Source organism: Myxine glutinosa, chromosome 8 (genome assembly GCF_964187855.1).
Source record: "Myxine glutinosa chromosome 8, kmMyxGlut1.1, whole genome shotgun sequence".
Classification (NCBI taxonomy): Eukaryota; Metazoa; Chordata; class Myxini; order Myxiniformes; family Myxinidae; genus Myxine; species Myxine glutinosa.
In genome coordinates, this window is record NC_136268.1 from 141,798,473 (window position 1) to 141,816,431 (window position 17,959).

The 17,959-nt window shown below is 43.6% G+C and overlaps 1 protein-coding gene across 1 annotated transcript in view; it reads left to right on the top strand.

The window, feature by feature from the left end:
• The first annotated feature begins 189 nt into the window (after positions 1 to 189).
• The window catches only part of LOC144893403 (uncharacterized), a 57,219-nt gene continuing 39,449 nt past the window's right edge, over positions 190 to 17,959 (top strand). The window contains 5 exon segments of the mRNA XM_078784006.1: positions 190 to 522; positions 642 to 697; positions 827 to 999; positions 1,086 to 1,229; positions 10,044 to 10,846. Coding sequence (XP_078640132.1) covers positions 190 to 522; positions 642 to 697; positions 827 to 999; positions 1,086 to 1,229; positions 10,044 to 10,846 — 1,509 coding nt within the window.

The window sequence follows — 17,959 nt, forward strand, 5'->3', positions numbered from 1 at the left end:
TGGAAATGATAATACTTGTGAGTAATTAGGGTTAAATAAGACAATATAACACACTATTAATTCAATAAATGAAAATAAGAAGAAAACTTTTGCCAATAATGTTCTCCTCTTGCACGACAGGTCAAGCCACAGAAGCGGTAAGCAATGTCATTTTTTCATGTCAATGTCAATTGGCCATTCCACACCGGGATGAATTACATGGGTATGGTGACTGGTCACAAATGCAGGGGCTCAGGCTACTCTGAAATCCTCATTGAGGCTGGACTCGTCACAAGTGGCTGCCTGAATAGTGTGCTGAGTGGGAGGCCATACACGAAAGCCCTGTTCTGTCTCAAAACAGTCAGTGAAACCATGAAACGGTTGTTAGTTGAGAGATTCATGGAGGAGGAGAAAGTTGAGGTCACTAACCCCGAGGCCCTGCTCAATCTCATGCAGACATGTAGTCGCGAGACCCTCGACCTGACTTTGCAGGACCCTTCCACTCTCACCATCCTCGAGAAGTATGTGGCCTATGAAGACCAGGTGCGTGCCGGCCACCTCGGCAAGACCACTACATTCTGGCTCAGCGTGAAAGACCATACCCGTCTGATCCTAATGTTGCAGTATTCTGTGAAGACAAACACTTGGCCCTCTTCCACAAGTGCAACGGGGATATGGCAGACCTATTCTTTGCATATGATGGGCCAAACTACTCCAGGTAAATGTCATTTCAGCCTAAAATGTGCATTTTAATTTAGTATGGTGGGTAAACTAGAAGAAATGATGTCATTATCTGATTTGTAGTCGTGATGAAATAGTTACTTACATCCTTTCTATCCCTCCACAGGTACTTGTTGTGGCTGGAGGAGTTCCTGACAAATATCAATCAGTCTCATCATGGAGCCAAGCAGCTGCTGAAGAAGTGTGGCATCGCGGTGGCACGGTCTCTCATTCCTGGTGCTCTCAGCCTGGTGGACAAGACGATGGAGGAGACCTTCATGAAGTTCGCCAAGTCAGCAGGTACTGAAATACTATAACTACTTTAGTGTTTTAGATGAAAGTTAGTGTTAAAATATTTTCTATCACTCCATTATTTATCTCTCCAGGTGGATTCGTGGGGCTCTTCTCCATGTCCGGTGCCTTCCAAAGATGGTGCCGTACGACTTCAACCCGTGCTCAGTACTTTGAGAAGATGCTAGAGATGTGTGGCCTAATCGACAACCCGGACTGTCCGAATGCTGGGCAACACCGTGAGCTGGAGAGAGCTGAGATCAAGACGTCTAACCTCTCACCATCCCCTCTGCCCTACCCTCTCACCATCCCCTCTGCCCTAACCCCTCACCATCCCCTCTGCCCTAACCTCTCACCATTCCCTCAGCCTTAACCTCTCACCATCCCCTCTGCCCTAACCTCTCACCATCCCCTCTGCCCTAACCTCTCACCATTCCCTCTGCCCTAACCTCTCACCATCCCCTCTGCTCTAACCTCTCACCATTTACTCTACTCTAACCTCTCACCATCCCCTCTGCTCTAACCTCTCACCATCCCCTCTGCCCTAACCTCTCACCATTCCCTCTGCTCTAACCTCTCACCATCCCCTCTGCTCTAACCTCTCACCATCTCCTCTGCCCGAACCCCTCACCATCCCCTCTGCCCGAACCCCTCACCATCCCCTCTGCCCTAACCTCTCACCATCTCCTCTGCCCGAACCCCTCACCATCCCCTGTGCCCTAACCTCTCACTATCTCCTCTGCCCGAACCCCTCACCATCCCCTCTGCCTTAACCTCTCACCATTCCCTCTGCTCTAACCTCTCACCATTCCCTCTGCTCTAACCTCTCACCATTCCCTCTGCTCTGACCTCTCACAATTCCCTCTGCTCTGACCTCTCACCATTCCCTCTGCTCTAACCTCTCACCATTCCCTCTGCTCTAACCTCTCACCATTCCCTCTGCTCTAACCTCTCACCATTCCCTCTGCTCTAACCTCTCACCATCCCCTCTGCTCTAACCTCTCACCATTCCCTCTGCTCTAACCTCTCACCATTCCCTCTGCTCTAACCTCTCACCATCCCCTCTGCTCTAACCTCTCACCATCCCCTCTGCCCTAACCTCTCACCATTCCCTCTGCTCTTACCTCTCACCATCCCCTCTGCTCTAACCTCTCACCATTCCCTCTGCTCTAACCTCTCACCATTCCCTGTGCTCTCACCTCTCACCATTCCCTCTGCTCTAACCTCTCACCATTCCCTCTGCTCTAACCTCTCACCATTCCCTCTGCTCTAACGTCTCACCATTCCCTCTGCTCTAACCTCTCACCATTCCCTCTGCTCTAACCTCTCACCATTCCCTCTGCTCTAACCTCTCACCATTCCCTCTGCTCTAACCTCTCACCATCCCCTCTGCTCTAACCTCTCACCATTCCCTCTGCTCTAACCTCTCACCATCCCCTCTGCTCTAACCTCTCACCATCCCCTCTGCCCTAACCTCTCACCATTCCCTCTGCTCTTACCTCTCACCATCCCCTCTGCTCTAACCTCTCACCATTCCCTCTGCTCTAACCTCTCACCATTCCCTGTGCTCTCACCTCTCACCATTCCCTCTGCTCTAACCTCTCACCATTCCCTCTGCTCTAACCTCTCACCATTCCCTCTGCTCTAACGTCTCACCATTCCCTCTGCTCTAACCTCTCACCATTCCCTCTGCTCTAACGTCTCACCATCCCCTCTGCTCTAACCTCTCACCATTCCCTCTGCTCTAACCTCTCACCATCCCCTCCACCCTAACCCCTCACCATTCCCTCTGCTCTAACCTCTCACCATCCCCCCTCTACCCCTCACCCCCCACACCCGACGTGTGCCGCTCCCTGCGGCTCCGAGCTGGACGAGACGCGGATGTTGTGGCGTTTGAACCGATTATCATTTGTTCGGCGCTTGTATCGAGTTTCTCGTTTTACGGATAAACTGTCAAGGGTGAAATGAAGTGGAGAAAAGTTTGATGCGAGTTGGGAATGTTGATAAGAATTCCCTTATCGTAAACGGGTTCAGGTATTGATACTTCCGACCTTATAGTTCACACAATAGAATATATGATGATGAATTTATTCAGCTCCTCAGTGTTGTTTCGGGTATGGAAGAAGTTAACCCTGTCGATTAATTACGTACCAAGAGGATGGGAAATTTCGCAATGACACGAATTCAAGTCACAAAATATTCCCTGTGAGTTGAATTTGCGGAAATATTTATTTATAATGTAAAGAGGAATGTCATGAATGAAACAGCCGAACTATCTGTGTTTCATAATCAGGAACTTGAATAGGAAGATTCTTGTTTATGTTCAACTGTTGGACTGTTCGCAGCTCTCTGAGACATGGATAATGTGAGGTCAAGATGGTTACTTTCTCCTAGTCGGTCCGTGGGACTCGGAATTAAATGTTTTATAATGAATGTAACTTCATTGACAGGTAAACGAAGGGCAGGTAAATGTTCCATGCGAATTCATTTCGATCTCAAAGTTCGGACTCTCCTGCAATGAACAAACGGAACTTTCTTTTCGATGTTTCCCTCCATCGATTTTTTAATATAGTTTTCTGCATCGTTTGAAAACATCGTCAAAACATTGATCTGAACAATTCAAACCAAAAACGTATTTTTTACACTTCCATCTTTGACGAAACTTCCAAATGTTCATCAGCACCTCCCCCATCTCGTGATGCGTCATCCATCACGTGCCTTTGCTCTTGCTTTCATGAGGCAATTAAATATTTATATTATGTAATCTGTACACACAGTAAAGTTTCTTTGAAGATAATGTTTCATGTAAAAAGGTGTTGTCATCGATTATTGATTTCTTTACATTTCAATAAGAACACTTAATCACGTGTTGATTGCTCAACATTAAGTGTAATTGTACCTGATTGTAATCGGGATTTAGGAATTTGTTATAAAACCAGGACCATCCCGGGCTCATTCTCCTGTTGTTCTCGTCGAGTCCGATGTAACTTCACATCGCCGAGGATCCATTGCCTCCTCTTGCTGTCGCGGTGGACACGCTCTCCGAGATACAAAGCTTCGGTTAACAAGTATGTCAATGAGATCCAATAATCACAAAATATTGCGAGAACCGTAGAGTTTGTTGAGAAAACTTTCGAGTCGGATGTTCTTTCTTTTTCCGTTTGTTACCTGCGCCACCAAAGATTGATGGAGGTTTTGTTTTCACCGCTGTCTGTCCGTTTGTGAACGAAATATCTCAAAAAGTTGTGGAAGGATTCGGACGAAATTTGGCAGAGTTAGTGTATGCGATAAGGACGAAATGATTACATTTTGGTGAAGATCTGGATTCGCATCCGGATACTAGAATTTTTTAACTGAAAAATTTAAGCGAGAGACGACCATTGGAAAATAGGGCCAAAAACAATACACAGCAGGATATCTCAAAAGGTTATGGATGGATTTGGATGAAACTTCTTGGACAAGTTGTGTGTCTGACAAGGACGATTCTTTTCGATTTTGGTGAACATCCTAATATGGATTCGGATATGAGAATTATTTAATTTTTTAAGTGATTCTTCACCACCGAGTGATATGGCCAACCAGGTGGAGGTTGTGATATGATATGGTTATGATATGATATGGACTGATATGACTATGCCCTCTACTAAGTGCCGTTCTCGTTCTTTTCGCGACGGAGCGCACGGGCTGACTTTGAAAACTTTTTCAAACAAACTTTTTGCCTCCATTTTCATCGCCCACGATTCGCGCAAGAAGTTCGAGTTTTATCTTCACATTGAAGAGTTCTCATTCGTTTTATGTTGTAAATTGCATCTTTACCACAAACCTTTAACACCGACAATCCGTCATTCGAGTAAAAGTTTACGGCTGTATGAATAAGTAAACGTCGTCGTGTAAAGTAACCAAAGTTAAACAAGCATTGTGAGTTTTGCGCTGCAATTCACGTCCCCTGCCGGCAGTTTGTCGTCCGGAAAAACCGTTGGGGAGATTACCAAAGTTCAAAGTGCCATAACTTTGTCAAAAATGATCGAAACGTCGTGAAGTTCGAACGTGATCTGTAACATATCATGAGGAAACCACGTACCAAGTTTTAAATCATGGGCATTAAGCGTTTCGAAAAAAAGTCCGGAAAACTGTTCTTTGCGTTCCGGACTGACAGACGGAGGGACGGAGTGCAAACCTATATTCCCCTCTGGTTTGCACCGGAAGGGGACTAACAAGTACAGGTGCAGTCCGTTCATCCATTGTCGTTCGACGTGCATTCACAGCTCGTAGGTCTTGGTGCTCTAAACCAGACTCTCTCAATCACGTGGTGGTATGTACACCTGTTGGTGATGGACACGAGTTGTTTCACACTCAGGGTGATTCACCAATTTAGGCGACGTCCATGCAGGCGACTCATCGCCAGCATCCTGAACAAATTCCGAAACACGCAGGTGTGTACCTCTTAATTCTTAGATGCAGGCATCAAAAATCCTGCATAAACGCAGCCATTGGGTCTCGGAGGCCCAACGGATGTATTCGTGTGATGTTTTTTTTAATTCATGAATTTTTTTAATATATATTTTTTTCATATCCTTTTTCAATCCAAGTCGATGCTCAGATGTGTATTTGCTCAGAAATGTGAATCATTAATCCTATTAGTTGGAAGAATCCCACACACGTAATGAATCATTGTTGGGTTTTTTTGGAAAAAATATTTTGTTCTTGGTTTTTCAACTTTTTTTTCTCTAAAACGTTGAGGCTCATGGAGGAGTATTTGCTCCAAAAATATGATTCACAAATCCTTTTATTTAGAATGTATATGTCCACAACTGTCAAAAATCCTACAACTATGCTGCCATTGGGGGGAGGCCCCACAAATGTATGTGTAAAGTTTTTAAATTTTCATATTTTTGTCACTGAATTATTTGTAACGAAGTTATTGGAGCATATAATGAGGCTCATATCAAGAAAATAATGATATAACATAGTAGTACAACAACATTTATGTGGGGCCTCGAAGGCCTCAGGCCTGCAATCGGGTCGGATTTTCGGGTTATAAGTGAAGACTGAAGATTTTCCCACGAGCCTGAATGAATTTTTTTTCCTATGTCACTGAATTTTGTGTAACAACATGAAAGTCAGTGAAAATGAGGCTCATTCCAAAAAAAAATTGAACAGCAAAGTTTTTGCAACAAAAATACCTTGTGGGCCTCCGAGGCCCAATCACTACATTCAAGGGTTAAAATCATCCAAATTCCTGCCATAACTAACGATTGGAAGACAATTGCATACCACCCAGTGTAATATTTGCTCACGAACTTGTTTTGGAAGTTTGGAAGAGCATAGCACATCAGAGAGAGAGAGAGAGAGAGAGAGAGAGAGAGAGAGACAAAGCTACCCTTTACCCGGTGCATTGCCCCTCCATTTTTATCTCATATTTAAATTACATTAGACAATACAAACGGGGATGAGGAAACTCTGTCGCAGTACAAACGCTTTCGAGAGACGAGTCTTTTTTTCCTTCATTAACACGAGATTTCCAGGAGGTTCCTTGGTAATGGATATCAAGCAAGATTTGTTGTAAAGTCAGTTTACTTTTTCAACACAATTACAGATTTGCTTTGTCATTCAAAGTAAAGTACGTACAAAATGCAGTTTTGATAATGCATGTTAATATCTGATCATATAACCTGTATGATTGTGCATGAGATTTTAAAGGAAGGCCATTTCATAAAGAATCCTATTTTTTTTAAACCGTTACATTTTCATTAGGTTAACGCTTTGCATGACATGATGCATCATCTGGTGAATTGCATGTTTTCCAGGTGGGAAAACCGTATAGGTGCGAGCAGTTGGTGAGGCGTTTGCTTTGACATCCAGAAAGTTCCACACCATGGTGGTAAGTGCCAATTACTTTGGGCAAAGAATGTATACCTTGACATCGATCAACATGGAAGGAATCTGTGTTTCTTTTATCTTTTATTTTCTGTTTATGGAGGCATTTTTTTCACAGATGATCACATGAATAATATAATAGGCCTTTGCTTGCTCTTTCTTTGTCAGTGATCTGTGCGATATTCTTTCTTGAATATAATGGTCCACTCGTGTTCAAAAATATTGGCACCCTTGCACTTTTTTTCAAATAACTCACAGTTTTCTCGAAAAATATGTTGAAATTGACGAAACTATTTGGTCTCCACTATTATTTATTTAACTGTTAATATTACAGAACATTTGTTTTTGATTCAGAACTTAATCTGTCGCTTTAAATCAGAAAATAGAAATTTTAGCACAACCTTTGGACAAAATAACTGCAGTCAAGCACTTCCTACACCTCTCTACTGGCAGTTTGTCCCACTATTCTTGTGCAAACTGCTCCAGTTCTCCCAGATTTGAAGGGTGTCTTCTCCCAACTGCTGTTTTCAGATTTCCCCACAGGTGTTCAATGGGATTTAGATCTGGACTCATTGCTGGCCACTTGAGAACAAACAATCCAGCGTTTTGTCTTGAACCATTCCTGGGTGCTGTTTGAAGTATTTTTGGGGGCATAGTCCTGCTGCAAGACCCATGACCTTCGTTGGAGACCCAGCTTTCTGACAATGGGATGAACATTGTGCTCCAAAATGCCTTGGTAATCTCCTGATTTCATGATGCCATGCACACATTCAAGGCACCCAGTGCCAGAGGCAGCACAGCAACCCCAAAACATCACTGAACCTCCTCCATGTTTGACTGCAGGGAAGGTGTTGTTTTCTTTGAAAGCTTCATTTTGTTTTCTGTTAACATAGAGATGATGTGCTTTACCAGAAAGCTCTAATTTGATCTCATCTGTCCACATGACATTCTCCCAGAAGGATTTAGGCTTGTTCAGGTTCGTTTTGGAAAACTCCAGTCGGGCTTTCTTATGTCAATCTCTCAGCAGCAGTGGGGTCTTCATGGGTCTCCATTCATTGAGTTGGTGACGAATGGTGCGAGTTGACACTGTCGTACCTTGTGTCTGAAGGTCAGTTTGAATCTGTTTGGCAGTTGATATAGGTGCTTTCTCCAACATTGAAACAATCCTTCGCTGCAATCTTCGATCAGGTTTTCTCTTGCGGTCACGTCCAGGGAGGTTGGCTACTCTATTCCTGATAACATTGTGTACGGTGGACACAGGAACATCAAGGTCTCTGGAGATGGACTTGTAGCCTTCAGATTGCCCATGCTTGGCTACAATCTTGTGTCTGACCTGCTCAGACAATTTTCTGTTTTTTGTTCTTTTCTGGTTTTCGAGAAGCACCGAGTCTAACAACACCTCCCCCCCCCCCCCTGCCCCAACGTGGTAAAGGCTCAATAAAGCTCCGAATGTTCCCTCCACGGTGCACACGAAAAACGCGACCGACCGTTACGATGCCAGCACCAGACAGAGGGGGAGAGTGAGAGGGATTACGTCTATGGTTGTGGCGTGGGCTAAGCCCAATCGGCAAATGTGCTGGGTTCCGTCGGCTTGTCGGTGTTGTGACTAATGGAGCCCATTGCACGGCCGGCTGAATGAATGTAAAAAAACAAAAAAACAAAAAACGTGAAAAATCACAAGGGTCAATTCCACACTGGGGAATTAATCTTAAGCCCTGTCTAGTTAACACAAGAACCACGCCCCTTATGGAGACATGCAAACACTCTTCACCTGACAGGTTCCCTACTTATGAGGTCAAGGTTCTTCTTCTTCGCCTCCATGCTCCATTGCTCCTACTAAAACCTATACGATCCTAACTCCATTATGGCAATTCATCACCTACCCCCACAAACGTAACGGTATTCAACCCCCTGCGTCAATAATTTGTAGACGCTCCACTGGCAGCGATTACAGGTTTGTGCCTTCTTGGGTATTTCTCTATCAGCTCTGCACATCAGGATTTGGGGGTTTCGCCCATTCCCTGATAAAGGTCCTTCTTGCCCAGTTGCTCAGTTTGGTCGGACGGCCAGCTCCAGGAAGAGTCTGGGTAGTTCCATAATCTACCAGAAGGATGCATACTGCACCCTTCCTCATCGCGCTCAGTAGTCTGTAAAGACAGGATCCAACCTTTCACGGTATCATTTTGTTGATTTTATTTAAATCCTGTAACATATTATCTTGTGGTGCACTTGCAAAACCATTATTTAAGCTGGAGTGCAACATGACTTATTTGTGGTGCCTGGCAAATTCTGCCGCATGATCCTGCAAGCGCTGATTCGAAGAGAAGAGAACGTTTCTGACCTTTTGCCTCCGAGTGACGACATATTGTAAAAGACAATATTGTCTCTTTCTGTTTCTAAAAGAGCCAATATTATCTCTTTCTCAAAATTGAGCACAGAAAATTAACATGCCTTGTGTTTAATGATCGCATTGAGTTATTTATTTTAATTGGAATAGATTGATATCCGTCATATTTAGCTGTCATGTAATGCCCCTCTGGAATGCATAACAGCATTCAGGAGATGTACATCTATATCTTTTTGTATATCTGCACTATTCCGGAGTGTCTAATCTTCCAAAAGGTTGAAGAGGGTGTGAAGAGACAAGCACCTCGGCCTATCTTTATTCGCAGACTAATTAGGCACGATGAAGACTCGGTCAAGCACGCTACGTGACAACAACTTCAAGCTCTATGAGCAAGTCTTGGTGCCTCTGTTTGGGAATCTGAAATTGATTGGTAAATGCCCTTTAATCATCACCAGGGAAATAATCAACTCCACGGAGGTTTCGTGAATGGAATATATTTTTCAAAAGTTATTCACGACGTGTTACGTATCATTGTTATGGTGTAGAGGGGTGGTGAAATTTGAGTGATCGCTCATTAAAAAGGGTTTTGTAAATGATTTTTAATATGCTAATTGTCCTCTCTCTCTCTTTCTCTCTTTCTCTCTCTTTCTCTCTCTTTTTCTCTCTCGCGTTTTTCCTTTTTCAGTTTTATTTCAACATCACAAAGGACAAACTCGGGAGAAGTTGAACACATGCTCATTGTGTCCTGAGGATTTTGCACACTCGTCCACATTGAGACAAAATTTGTGAAGAATCAGCACAAGCGTTGTAAAGATTTTGTGGTTATCAGCATCAAGTCAAAAGGATCAAATGGAGATGGACACATCAAGTTGTGGGAGGACTGCGTTGCACCTGCTGAAACCCGCGAATGAAGATAACAACCAACGAGGGAAGTTGTACAAGTGTTATGTGTGTTCAAAGGTTTTTAATCAGTTATCAAACTTAAATAGACACAACCTAATTCACACAGGGGAGAAGCCGTACAAGTGTTCCGTGTGTTCTCAGGTTTTTAGTCGTCCAGTAGCCTTAAATAAACACAGACACATTCACATTGGGGGGAAGCCATACAAGTGTGCTGTGTGTTCTGAATATTTTCGTCATTCATCAAGCTTAAATCGCCACAACCTAATTCACACGGGGGAGAAACCATACAAGTGTGCTATGTGTTCAAAGGTTTTTCGTCATTCATCAAGCTTAAATAGCCACAACCTAATTCACACGGTGGAGAAGCCATACAAGTGTGCTATGTGTTCAAAGGTTTTTCGTCATTCATCAAGCTTAAATAGCCACAACCTAATTCACACGGGGGAGAGGCCATACAAGTGTGCTATGTGTTCAAAGGTTTTTCGTCATTCATCAAGCTTAAATATCCACAACCGAATTCACACAGGGGAGAAGCCATACAAGTGTGCTGTGTGTTCGAAGGTTTTTAATCATTTATCAAATTTAAATACACACAAACTAATTCACACGGGGGAGCAGCCATACAAGTGTGCTGTGTGTTCAAAGGTTTTTCGTCATTCATCAAGCTTAAATACACACAAACTAATTCACACGGGGGAGAAACCGTAGAAGTGTTCTGTGTGTTCTCAGGTTTTTAGTCGTCCAGTAGCCTTAAATCAACACAGACACATTCACATTGGGGACAACCGAATACAAGTGTGCTGTGTGTTTGAAGGTTTTTAATCAGTTATCAAATTTAAATAAACACAAACTAATTCACATGGGGGAGAAGACACCGCACAGGAGAAACTCACCCACATGTGGAGATAGCAGCCAACAACACAAACATACACACCTATACATGCATTTTGGACACGCACACAATCGCACAAACACGAAGGTGGATACTTTGAGACCTGGGTTGCACCTTCTGAAACATGTGTAAGGGATTTCATTCGAAACTCAGGCTAATTGGGGGCAATATGACCCATTTGCCTCCCTAGCGTCTGACTGTCTGGTTTTGGGAAGCTGTTGACAAAATCTTTGTTTGCCCTTGCATCAACATTCTTTTTTTATGAGCAGCTCCCCGCCTGCTGAGCCTTTCTCCTTGCTACAATCTTTGAAACTGGGGAAATGTTTTGAGTGCCTTGTCCTTTGAAGAAAAGTATATGAAGCAGAATACAAATTGTGATTCCTTGAGATGTTGTTGGTGGCTGGCTGTGTGAAGACCAAAAGGTGCTACTAGCTTGTGCGCCCATATATCTACCATGCATGTTATCCTTATCCCTCAATAAACCTTGCACAGTGTCTGAGTTGAGGTGCTTATTCCAGAACCGAAGGGATTAGGGAATCCATGACACATGCATATGGAGATAACAAGCAACGGGAGAAGCAAAGAGTACCTACGGAGTGTTCGACTAATTCTGAAGTCATCGCTCTCTCCAATGAAAAAAATCAAAACTATAAACCAATGTGCAGTACCGGTATTGCTGTATCGCTGTGTATTTATGAACTGGCCACAATCGGAGATCAACAACTTGTACACCAAAACACCAAAGTGTTCTTTGTTCAAAGTTTTTCGTCAGCGATCGGGTTTATTTACGCACAAAAACATTTATCACCAATGAGAGTTCTTGCACGTTATCTATTTTCAGGGTTTTGCATATTTCTCCACATTAAATATGCAAAACATTATGTTGAGAAGCCAATTGATGAGTTTCTAAAGAGTAGTCAACCCTTTTGCAAGGGTTGCTGCGGTTACATCTTGTGCAGGTGATGAATGTGCAGGTGTTGAACAAACCTTGTGCAGGTGGTGAATTGTTTTGTTTTTATTTTGAATTTTTGAGTGGCATTTTGACAATTTTTGTGTATTTAACCGGATTATTTGCTTTGATATTTTTATTCCGAGTTGATCTTTATTCTCTTTGAATCGCTGCAAAAAAAATAAAGGTGCATATAACCGGATTATATGTATTTTTTTTATTCCAAGTTCTTGTTTATAGTCTTTGAAATCTCTGTAAAAAAAGTGAAAAGCCTCAAATATCTTCCCTGATTGCGTTATCTTTTTTTGTGAGGAATAATTTTTCTTCTCGACAGAGGAGAGGGTATCTGATTTGGGTCTGTTTGTCTGCACAGAATGTGAGTAGTTGCATTAATTACATTAGACCCCCAGCGACCCCTTTATAGCACTACAACCTCACCCCCATTACACCATTTAGATAACGATATCTTGGTAATATACGGATCATTATTTAGTCATTGAAAGTTGTGACTAGTACTAATATCAACCCCCCACCCCCCATTGGCAAGCACCTCAGTTCCAAGTGTAGAAGTATAAAACTTCTAAGTAAGCGAGTTATCGCGGGCATTCCAATTGAAACCTGTCCCTCGTCCTCTTAATTAATAAAATGCATTGTAATGACAACAAACTCCGATGTATTGTTAATGAGATAGAAATAGTTCAGTTCTTTGATGAATCTTAAGGTGGGTTTTCACGGGACACGCGAACGATGCGAATGTCGAAAAAATGGCAAAGTCCAACATTCGTATTTTAGGCTCCAAAAGTTCGCCAAACATGCGCGGGGGTTCGGAAGCGTCGTCAATTGTTCGCAGGAGTCGTTTTTTGTTCGGCGGGAATTTCAAACTTTTTTGAAATTTCAAATTTTTGAAATTTTGAATTTCAAAGCTTTCAAAGCTGAATTTCAAAGCTTTGAAAAGCTTTGGATATGAAATCTTTCCTCTTCTCCAATGGCTTGATCTCTGATCATCAATTTGGTTTCAGACCAGGTCACTCTACTCTGGACATGCTGCTTCTGCTGTCTCAACAATGGATGGAGGTCCTCAATGCCAAACAGGAAATCCGAGCTGTCTCCCTTGACATATCACGTGCCTTCGATACGGTCTGGCACCCAGCTCTGCTCACCAAACTCTCCTCCTATGGTATCCATGGAAATCTCCATGCATGGCTTGCGGACTTCCTCTCTGGTCGTAGTCAACGTGTGGCCCTGAATGGATTTCTCTCATCTCCCCTTCCTGTTCAGGTTATATATAATATGTATTTTCCCCTTCCTGTTCAGGCTGGAGTTCCCCAAGGCAGTGTTCTGGGCCCTGTGCTTTTTCTGGTCTTCATCAATGATCTCTCAGACTCTCTGGAAAATCCTCTCTATCTCTTTGCTGATGACTCCACTCTCTGCCGCTCCATTCCTCTTCCCTCAGATCGGCAGTCTGCAGCCTCCTCACTCTCTGAAGACCTGGACAAAATCACAGCCTGGTCAAACAAGTGGAACATGTCTTTCAATCCTGACAGATCTCACACTCTTACTATGTCTCTCCGAAAAGATCGACTGGACAACCCTCCCATCTACTTTCTCAACAATCCTCTCCAAGAAGTTCTGTCGCTCAAGCTTTTGGGTCTCACTATCTGCCATGATCTTTCTTTGGAAAACCACATTTCCAAGCTGGCCTCCAAAGCCAGTCGCCGACTGGGCATCCTCCATCGTGCGAAGTCCTTCCTTGGCACACCTGAGCTCCTCAACACATACAAGGCTTTCATCCACAGCTCAATGGAATACTGTTCTCCCCTCTGGGCCGGTGCTCCTGCCTCACACCTAGCTCGGCTTCACGCTGTTGAAACCAAAGCTTTCAGAATCATTGGAATCTCCCACGATGAAGCTATCTGTTAGGGCCTTTCACTCACTCACCGCAGGCAGGTAGGTGGTCTTTCTGTCTTCTACCGACTCCTCTCCGGCCTTGCTCCCCCAGCTCTCTCTGTGCTCTGTCCCCCAAATATTCCTCCAGGTCCCACAAGATCTGCCAGCAACCCTCTGATGGTTAAACTACCGAAATCTCAGCTCTCTGCTCACCTTCACTCTTTCAGTCCTCTTTTCTCCCGTCTCTGGAACAAACTCCCACACTCCCTTCAATCCCATGCCTCCCCCCCCCCAAAGCCCTCTCCCTCCCACAGATCTCTCGATGTCTCGATGTCTCTCGGTCCCTGCTCTCAAATGTTGTGTTTGTGTCCTTCCCCCTCTCTCCCCATCTTGTCTACCGCTCCCGATGTTATATGTTTTATGTGTCGGTTTGTCTTTCTGTGTGATAAATTTTCGCTCTTTCACGAGCCTCGATGTTGTATACAAAACAAAAAAAAAAACGCAAATTAATAATTTTGTCAAAAGGTCAACGTCACATGAAATCATCAATTTTCATCCAATTGACCTGAAATTTAAATTTACGGTTTCAGTTTTGTCATCATATTTTCAACAAAGCTTTATGATGAGAATATGGAGAAGATAAATTAATAATTTGGTCAAAAAGTCAAAAGTCAGCATCACGTAAAATCGTGCCTCTCCTCAGTGCCAGACGTGGCCAGACGGAAGCCTCTCCTCAGTGAAAGACACATGAAAGCCCGCTTGGAGTTTGCAAAAAAGCACCTAAAGGACTCTCAGACTGTGAGAAACAAGATTATGTGGTCTGATGAAACCGAGATTGAACTGTTTGGATTCCGTCTGGCCACTCTGCCATAAAGCCCAGATCGGTGGAGTGTTGCAGTGATGGTTGTCCTTCTGGAAGTTTCTCCCATCTCCACACAGGATCTCTGGAGCTCAGCCAGCGTGACCATCGGGTTCATGGTCACCTCTATTACCAAGGCCCTTCTCCCCCGATTGCTCAGTTTGGCCGGGCGGCCAGCTCTAGGAAGAGTCCTGGTTGTTCCAAACCTCTTCCGTTTAAGAATTATGTACGCCACTGTGCTCTTGGGAACCTTCAATGCAGCAGAGATTTTTTTGTTGGCTTCCCCAGATCTGTGCCTCGACACAATCCTGTCTCTGAGCTCTGCAGGCAGTTCCTTCGACCTCATGGCTTGGTTTTTGCTCTAATATGCATTGTCAGCTGTGAGACCTTATATAGACAGGTGTGTGCCTTTCCAAATCATGTCCAATCAATTGAATTCACCACAGGTGGACTCCAATCAAGGTGGAGAAACATCTCAAAGATGATCAAGAGAAATGGGAGGCACCTGAGCTAAATTTTAAGTGTCATAGCAAAGGGTATGAATACTTATGTCAATGTGATATTTCAGTTTTTCCTTTTTAATAAATTTGCAAAACTTTCTAAAATCCTGTTTTCTCTTTGTCGTTATGGCGTATTGAGTGTGGATTGATGAGGGAAAAAATGAATTTAAACGATTTCATCATAAGGCCGCAACATAACAAAATGTGAAAAAAGTGAAGGGGTCTGAATACACTACTCACAATAAGTTAGGGATATTGTGGGAGTGAGTTGATTTTTTTTATAGGGGTTAGGGTTATGGTATTTAAATCAAGAATGCTGTGTTTTTCACACTCATTAATAACCATAGAAGTAGGACCAACAACGTTTTTCAACATAATTAAAACACAAAATCATCCACACCGAAGAACCTGCCAATATCCCTAACTTATTGTGAGTAGTGTACTTTCTGAATGCACTGTATATATTATATATTATAATCTGAAGAAATGGAAGAAGAAGAAGAGGAAACTATTCATCAAACGACAGGATATGGAGAGTCTTCTCTCTCAGATCCACCCAAAGGCAGTTTGGAGAATGAACAGGAAGGGAGACCGTCAGGTAGTAAACCCAGCATGGTAAAGATAAACAACCTAGAGGTATCTGACTTGACAGGGCCAAACGATACTGTGATGTTGGTTCCTGAGAAAATGCATCCAATAATAACAACTGCAACGAAGCTTCAAAATAAACCAGGGATTGAAACATCTACAAGAGCAGTTCTGAACCGAAGGATTAACACCGAAGTTTCAAAGGATTCTGAAGTAGCATTCATCGGTGGGACAGACAGAGAGAGGGAACCAGACACACAAGCATCAATAAAGTTGCTGGCACTGACCGACATCTCAGGTGATGTCACTTCACTCACTGTTGGCGCAGAAAGGGGAATAGTTGAGCACATCTCTATTTTACCACCCCAAAAGGTTGGATCTCCTATACCAACTGAGGAGGAGGCATCCATTCCCACAGGTGAAGCAACGTCCGCCGCATCAGAGCCAAAGGAGCGTTCCTCTGCGCCAGAAGATTATGCCAAGTCAGCCTTGAGAGACGACATGGCAGAAGACTTGACACATTGTACAAGTACACCAAAGGAGAAGGATCTTGAACCTCCAGACAGCGATGATGAGGAAAGTATTGGTGATGGGGAAGACTATCAAGGGTCACTGACTGGTTTAGAGACAGACCTACCTGCAGGACGCCATTCCTGCATTCCCAGCCAGGAAATACTCGAGTAAAGCTTGCATAGCAGGAAGAAAGTGGAAAATGCGCTGAAACGGTGGAAAGATTATGACTTGCTAGTGCATTCCTTGTATGTGCTAAGGAGAGAGGGACATAAAACAAGGACTTCAGGCTCGGCGGAACAAGCCCAAGTCAGGAAGTTTCTAGCAAAGCTGTTGAGTTATGGGCCTGAATATAAATTAGTTTAGGAGGATGAATTTCACAGAAACAAAACTCTCAATACAATAATGACATCAAACTTACGAATAGGATCATTGAATGTCAATGGCTGTAAGGATGCATTCCGTGTGCACCAGGTATTGTCATTCTGTGTGAAGGAAAAACTTGAAGTAACCTTTCTGCAGGAAACCCACACGACCCCAGAGGCTGCATCCCGATGGGAAAACCAATGGGAAGGCTTGGCCTTTTTCAGTCACCTAACGGACACATCTTGTGGAGTGGCTACCCTCTTTTCACCAAAGAGGAAACCTGAAATACTTGTCGTAAAGGAAGCCAGTGTGGGGCGGTTGCTACATATAAAAGCAAAGTTTGAAGAATTTGTTGTCAATTTCGTCAACATTTATGCACCTTGTGTAGGAGTTGCAAGGGGGATTTTCTTCAACCGGTTGCAGAGATTCATGCTCACCTTGCCTGGTGAAGAGTTTGTAATTCTTGGAGGAGACTTTAATTGCACTCTAAACCCCTCCCTTGATCGAATAGGTCAGGAGCCGCATAATCCCTCTGTAAGAATATTACAACAAACCATAACACTGTTAAACTTGAGGGATACTTGGCACATACAACACCCCACAGACAGAACATTCACGTATTCGAGTATCAGAGGTGGTCATATATCACAATCCCGGCTCGATAGAATTTACGTGTCTCACCGTTGGTGTAAGAGTGTCAGTGACTCTGGCATAAAAGTTGCCCATTTCACAGATCACAACTTGGCCTGGAATAATTTTTCCCGTGCGGAAACAAGGCGAGGCCCTGGCTTGTGGCACCTGAACAATGCTTTAAGTCAGGATGAAGCCTTTTTGTCAATCTTTTTGAATTTTTGGCAAGCCTGGAGGAATAAAAACGGAGATTTTTGCTCACTTGGATTCTGGTGGGATGTAGGCAAGGTACGATTGAAATTGCTGTGTCAGGAATACTCGCATGGATCGAGCAAAACACTTGGGGTAGGGATCAAAAGACTGGAAGAGGAACTGCTGCACCTTGAGAAGCACCTGGCCACACTGACCTCTACTGAACTGCAGGCATACCAAGAAAAAAAGAGCACCCTTAAAGCATGTAGTCAGGTGAAGGCACGAGGGGCGTATGTGCGCTCTCGTTTGCAGTTTATTTCTGAGGATGAATATGTCCTGAATTATCTCAAAGGAGTGGAAAAACGTAAAGGTCAATTCAGGACTATAGCGAGTGTTCTCGCAGAAGATGGTCTCTTGCTCAATGGCTCTGAGGGTGTTCAAAAACGAATTAGAGCCTTTTATGCTCAGC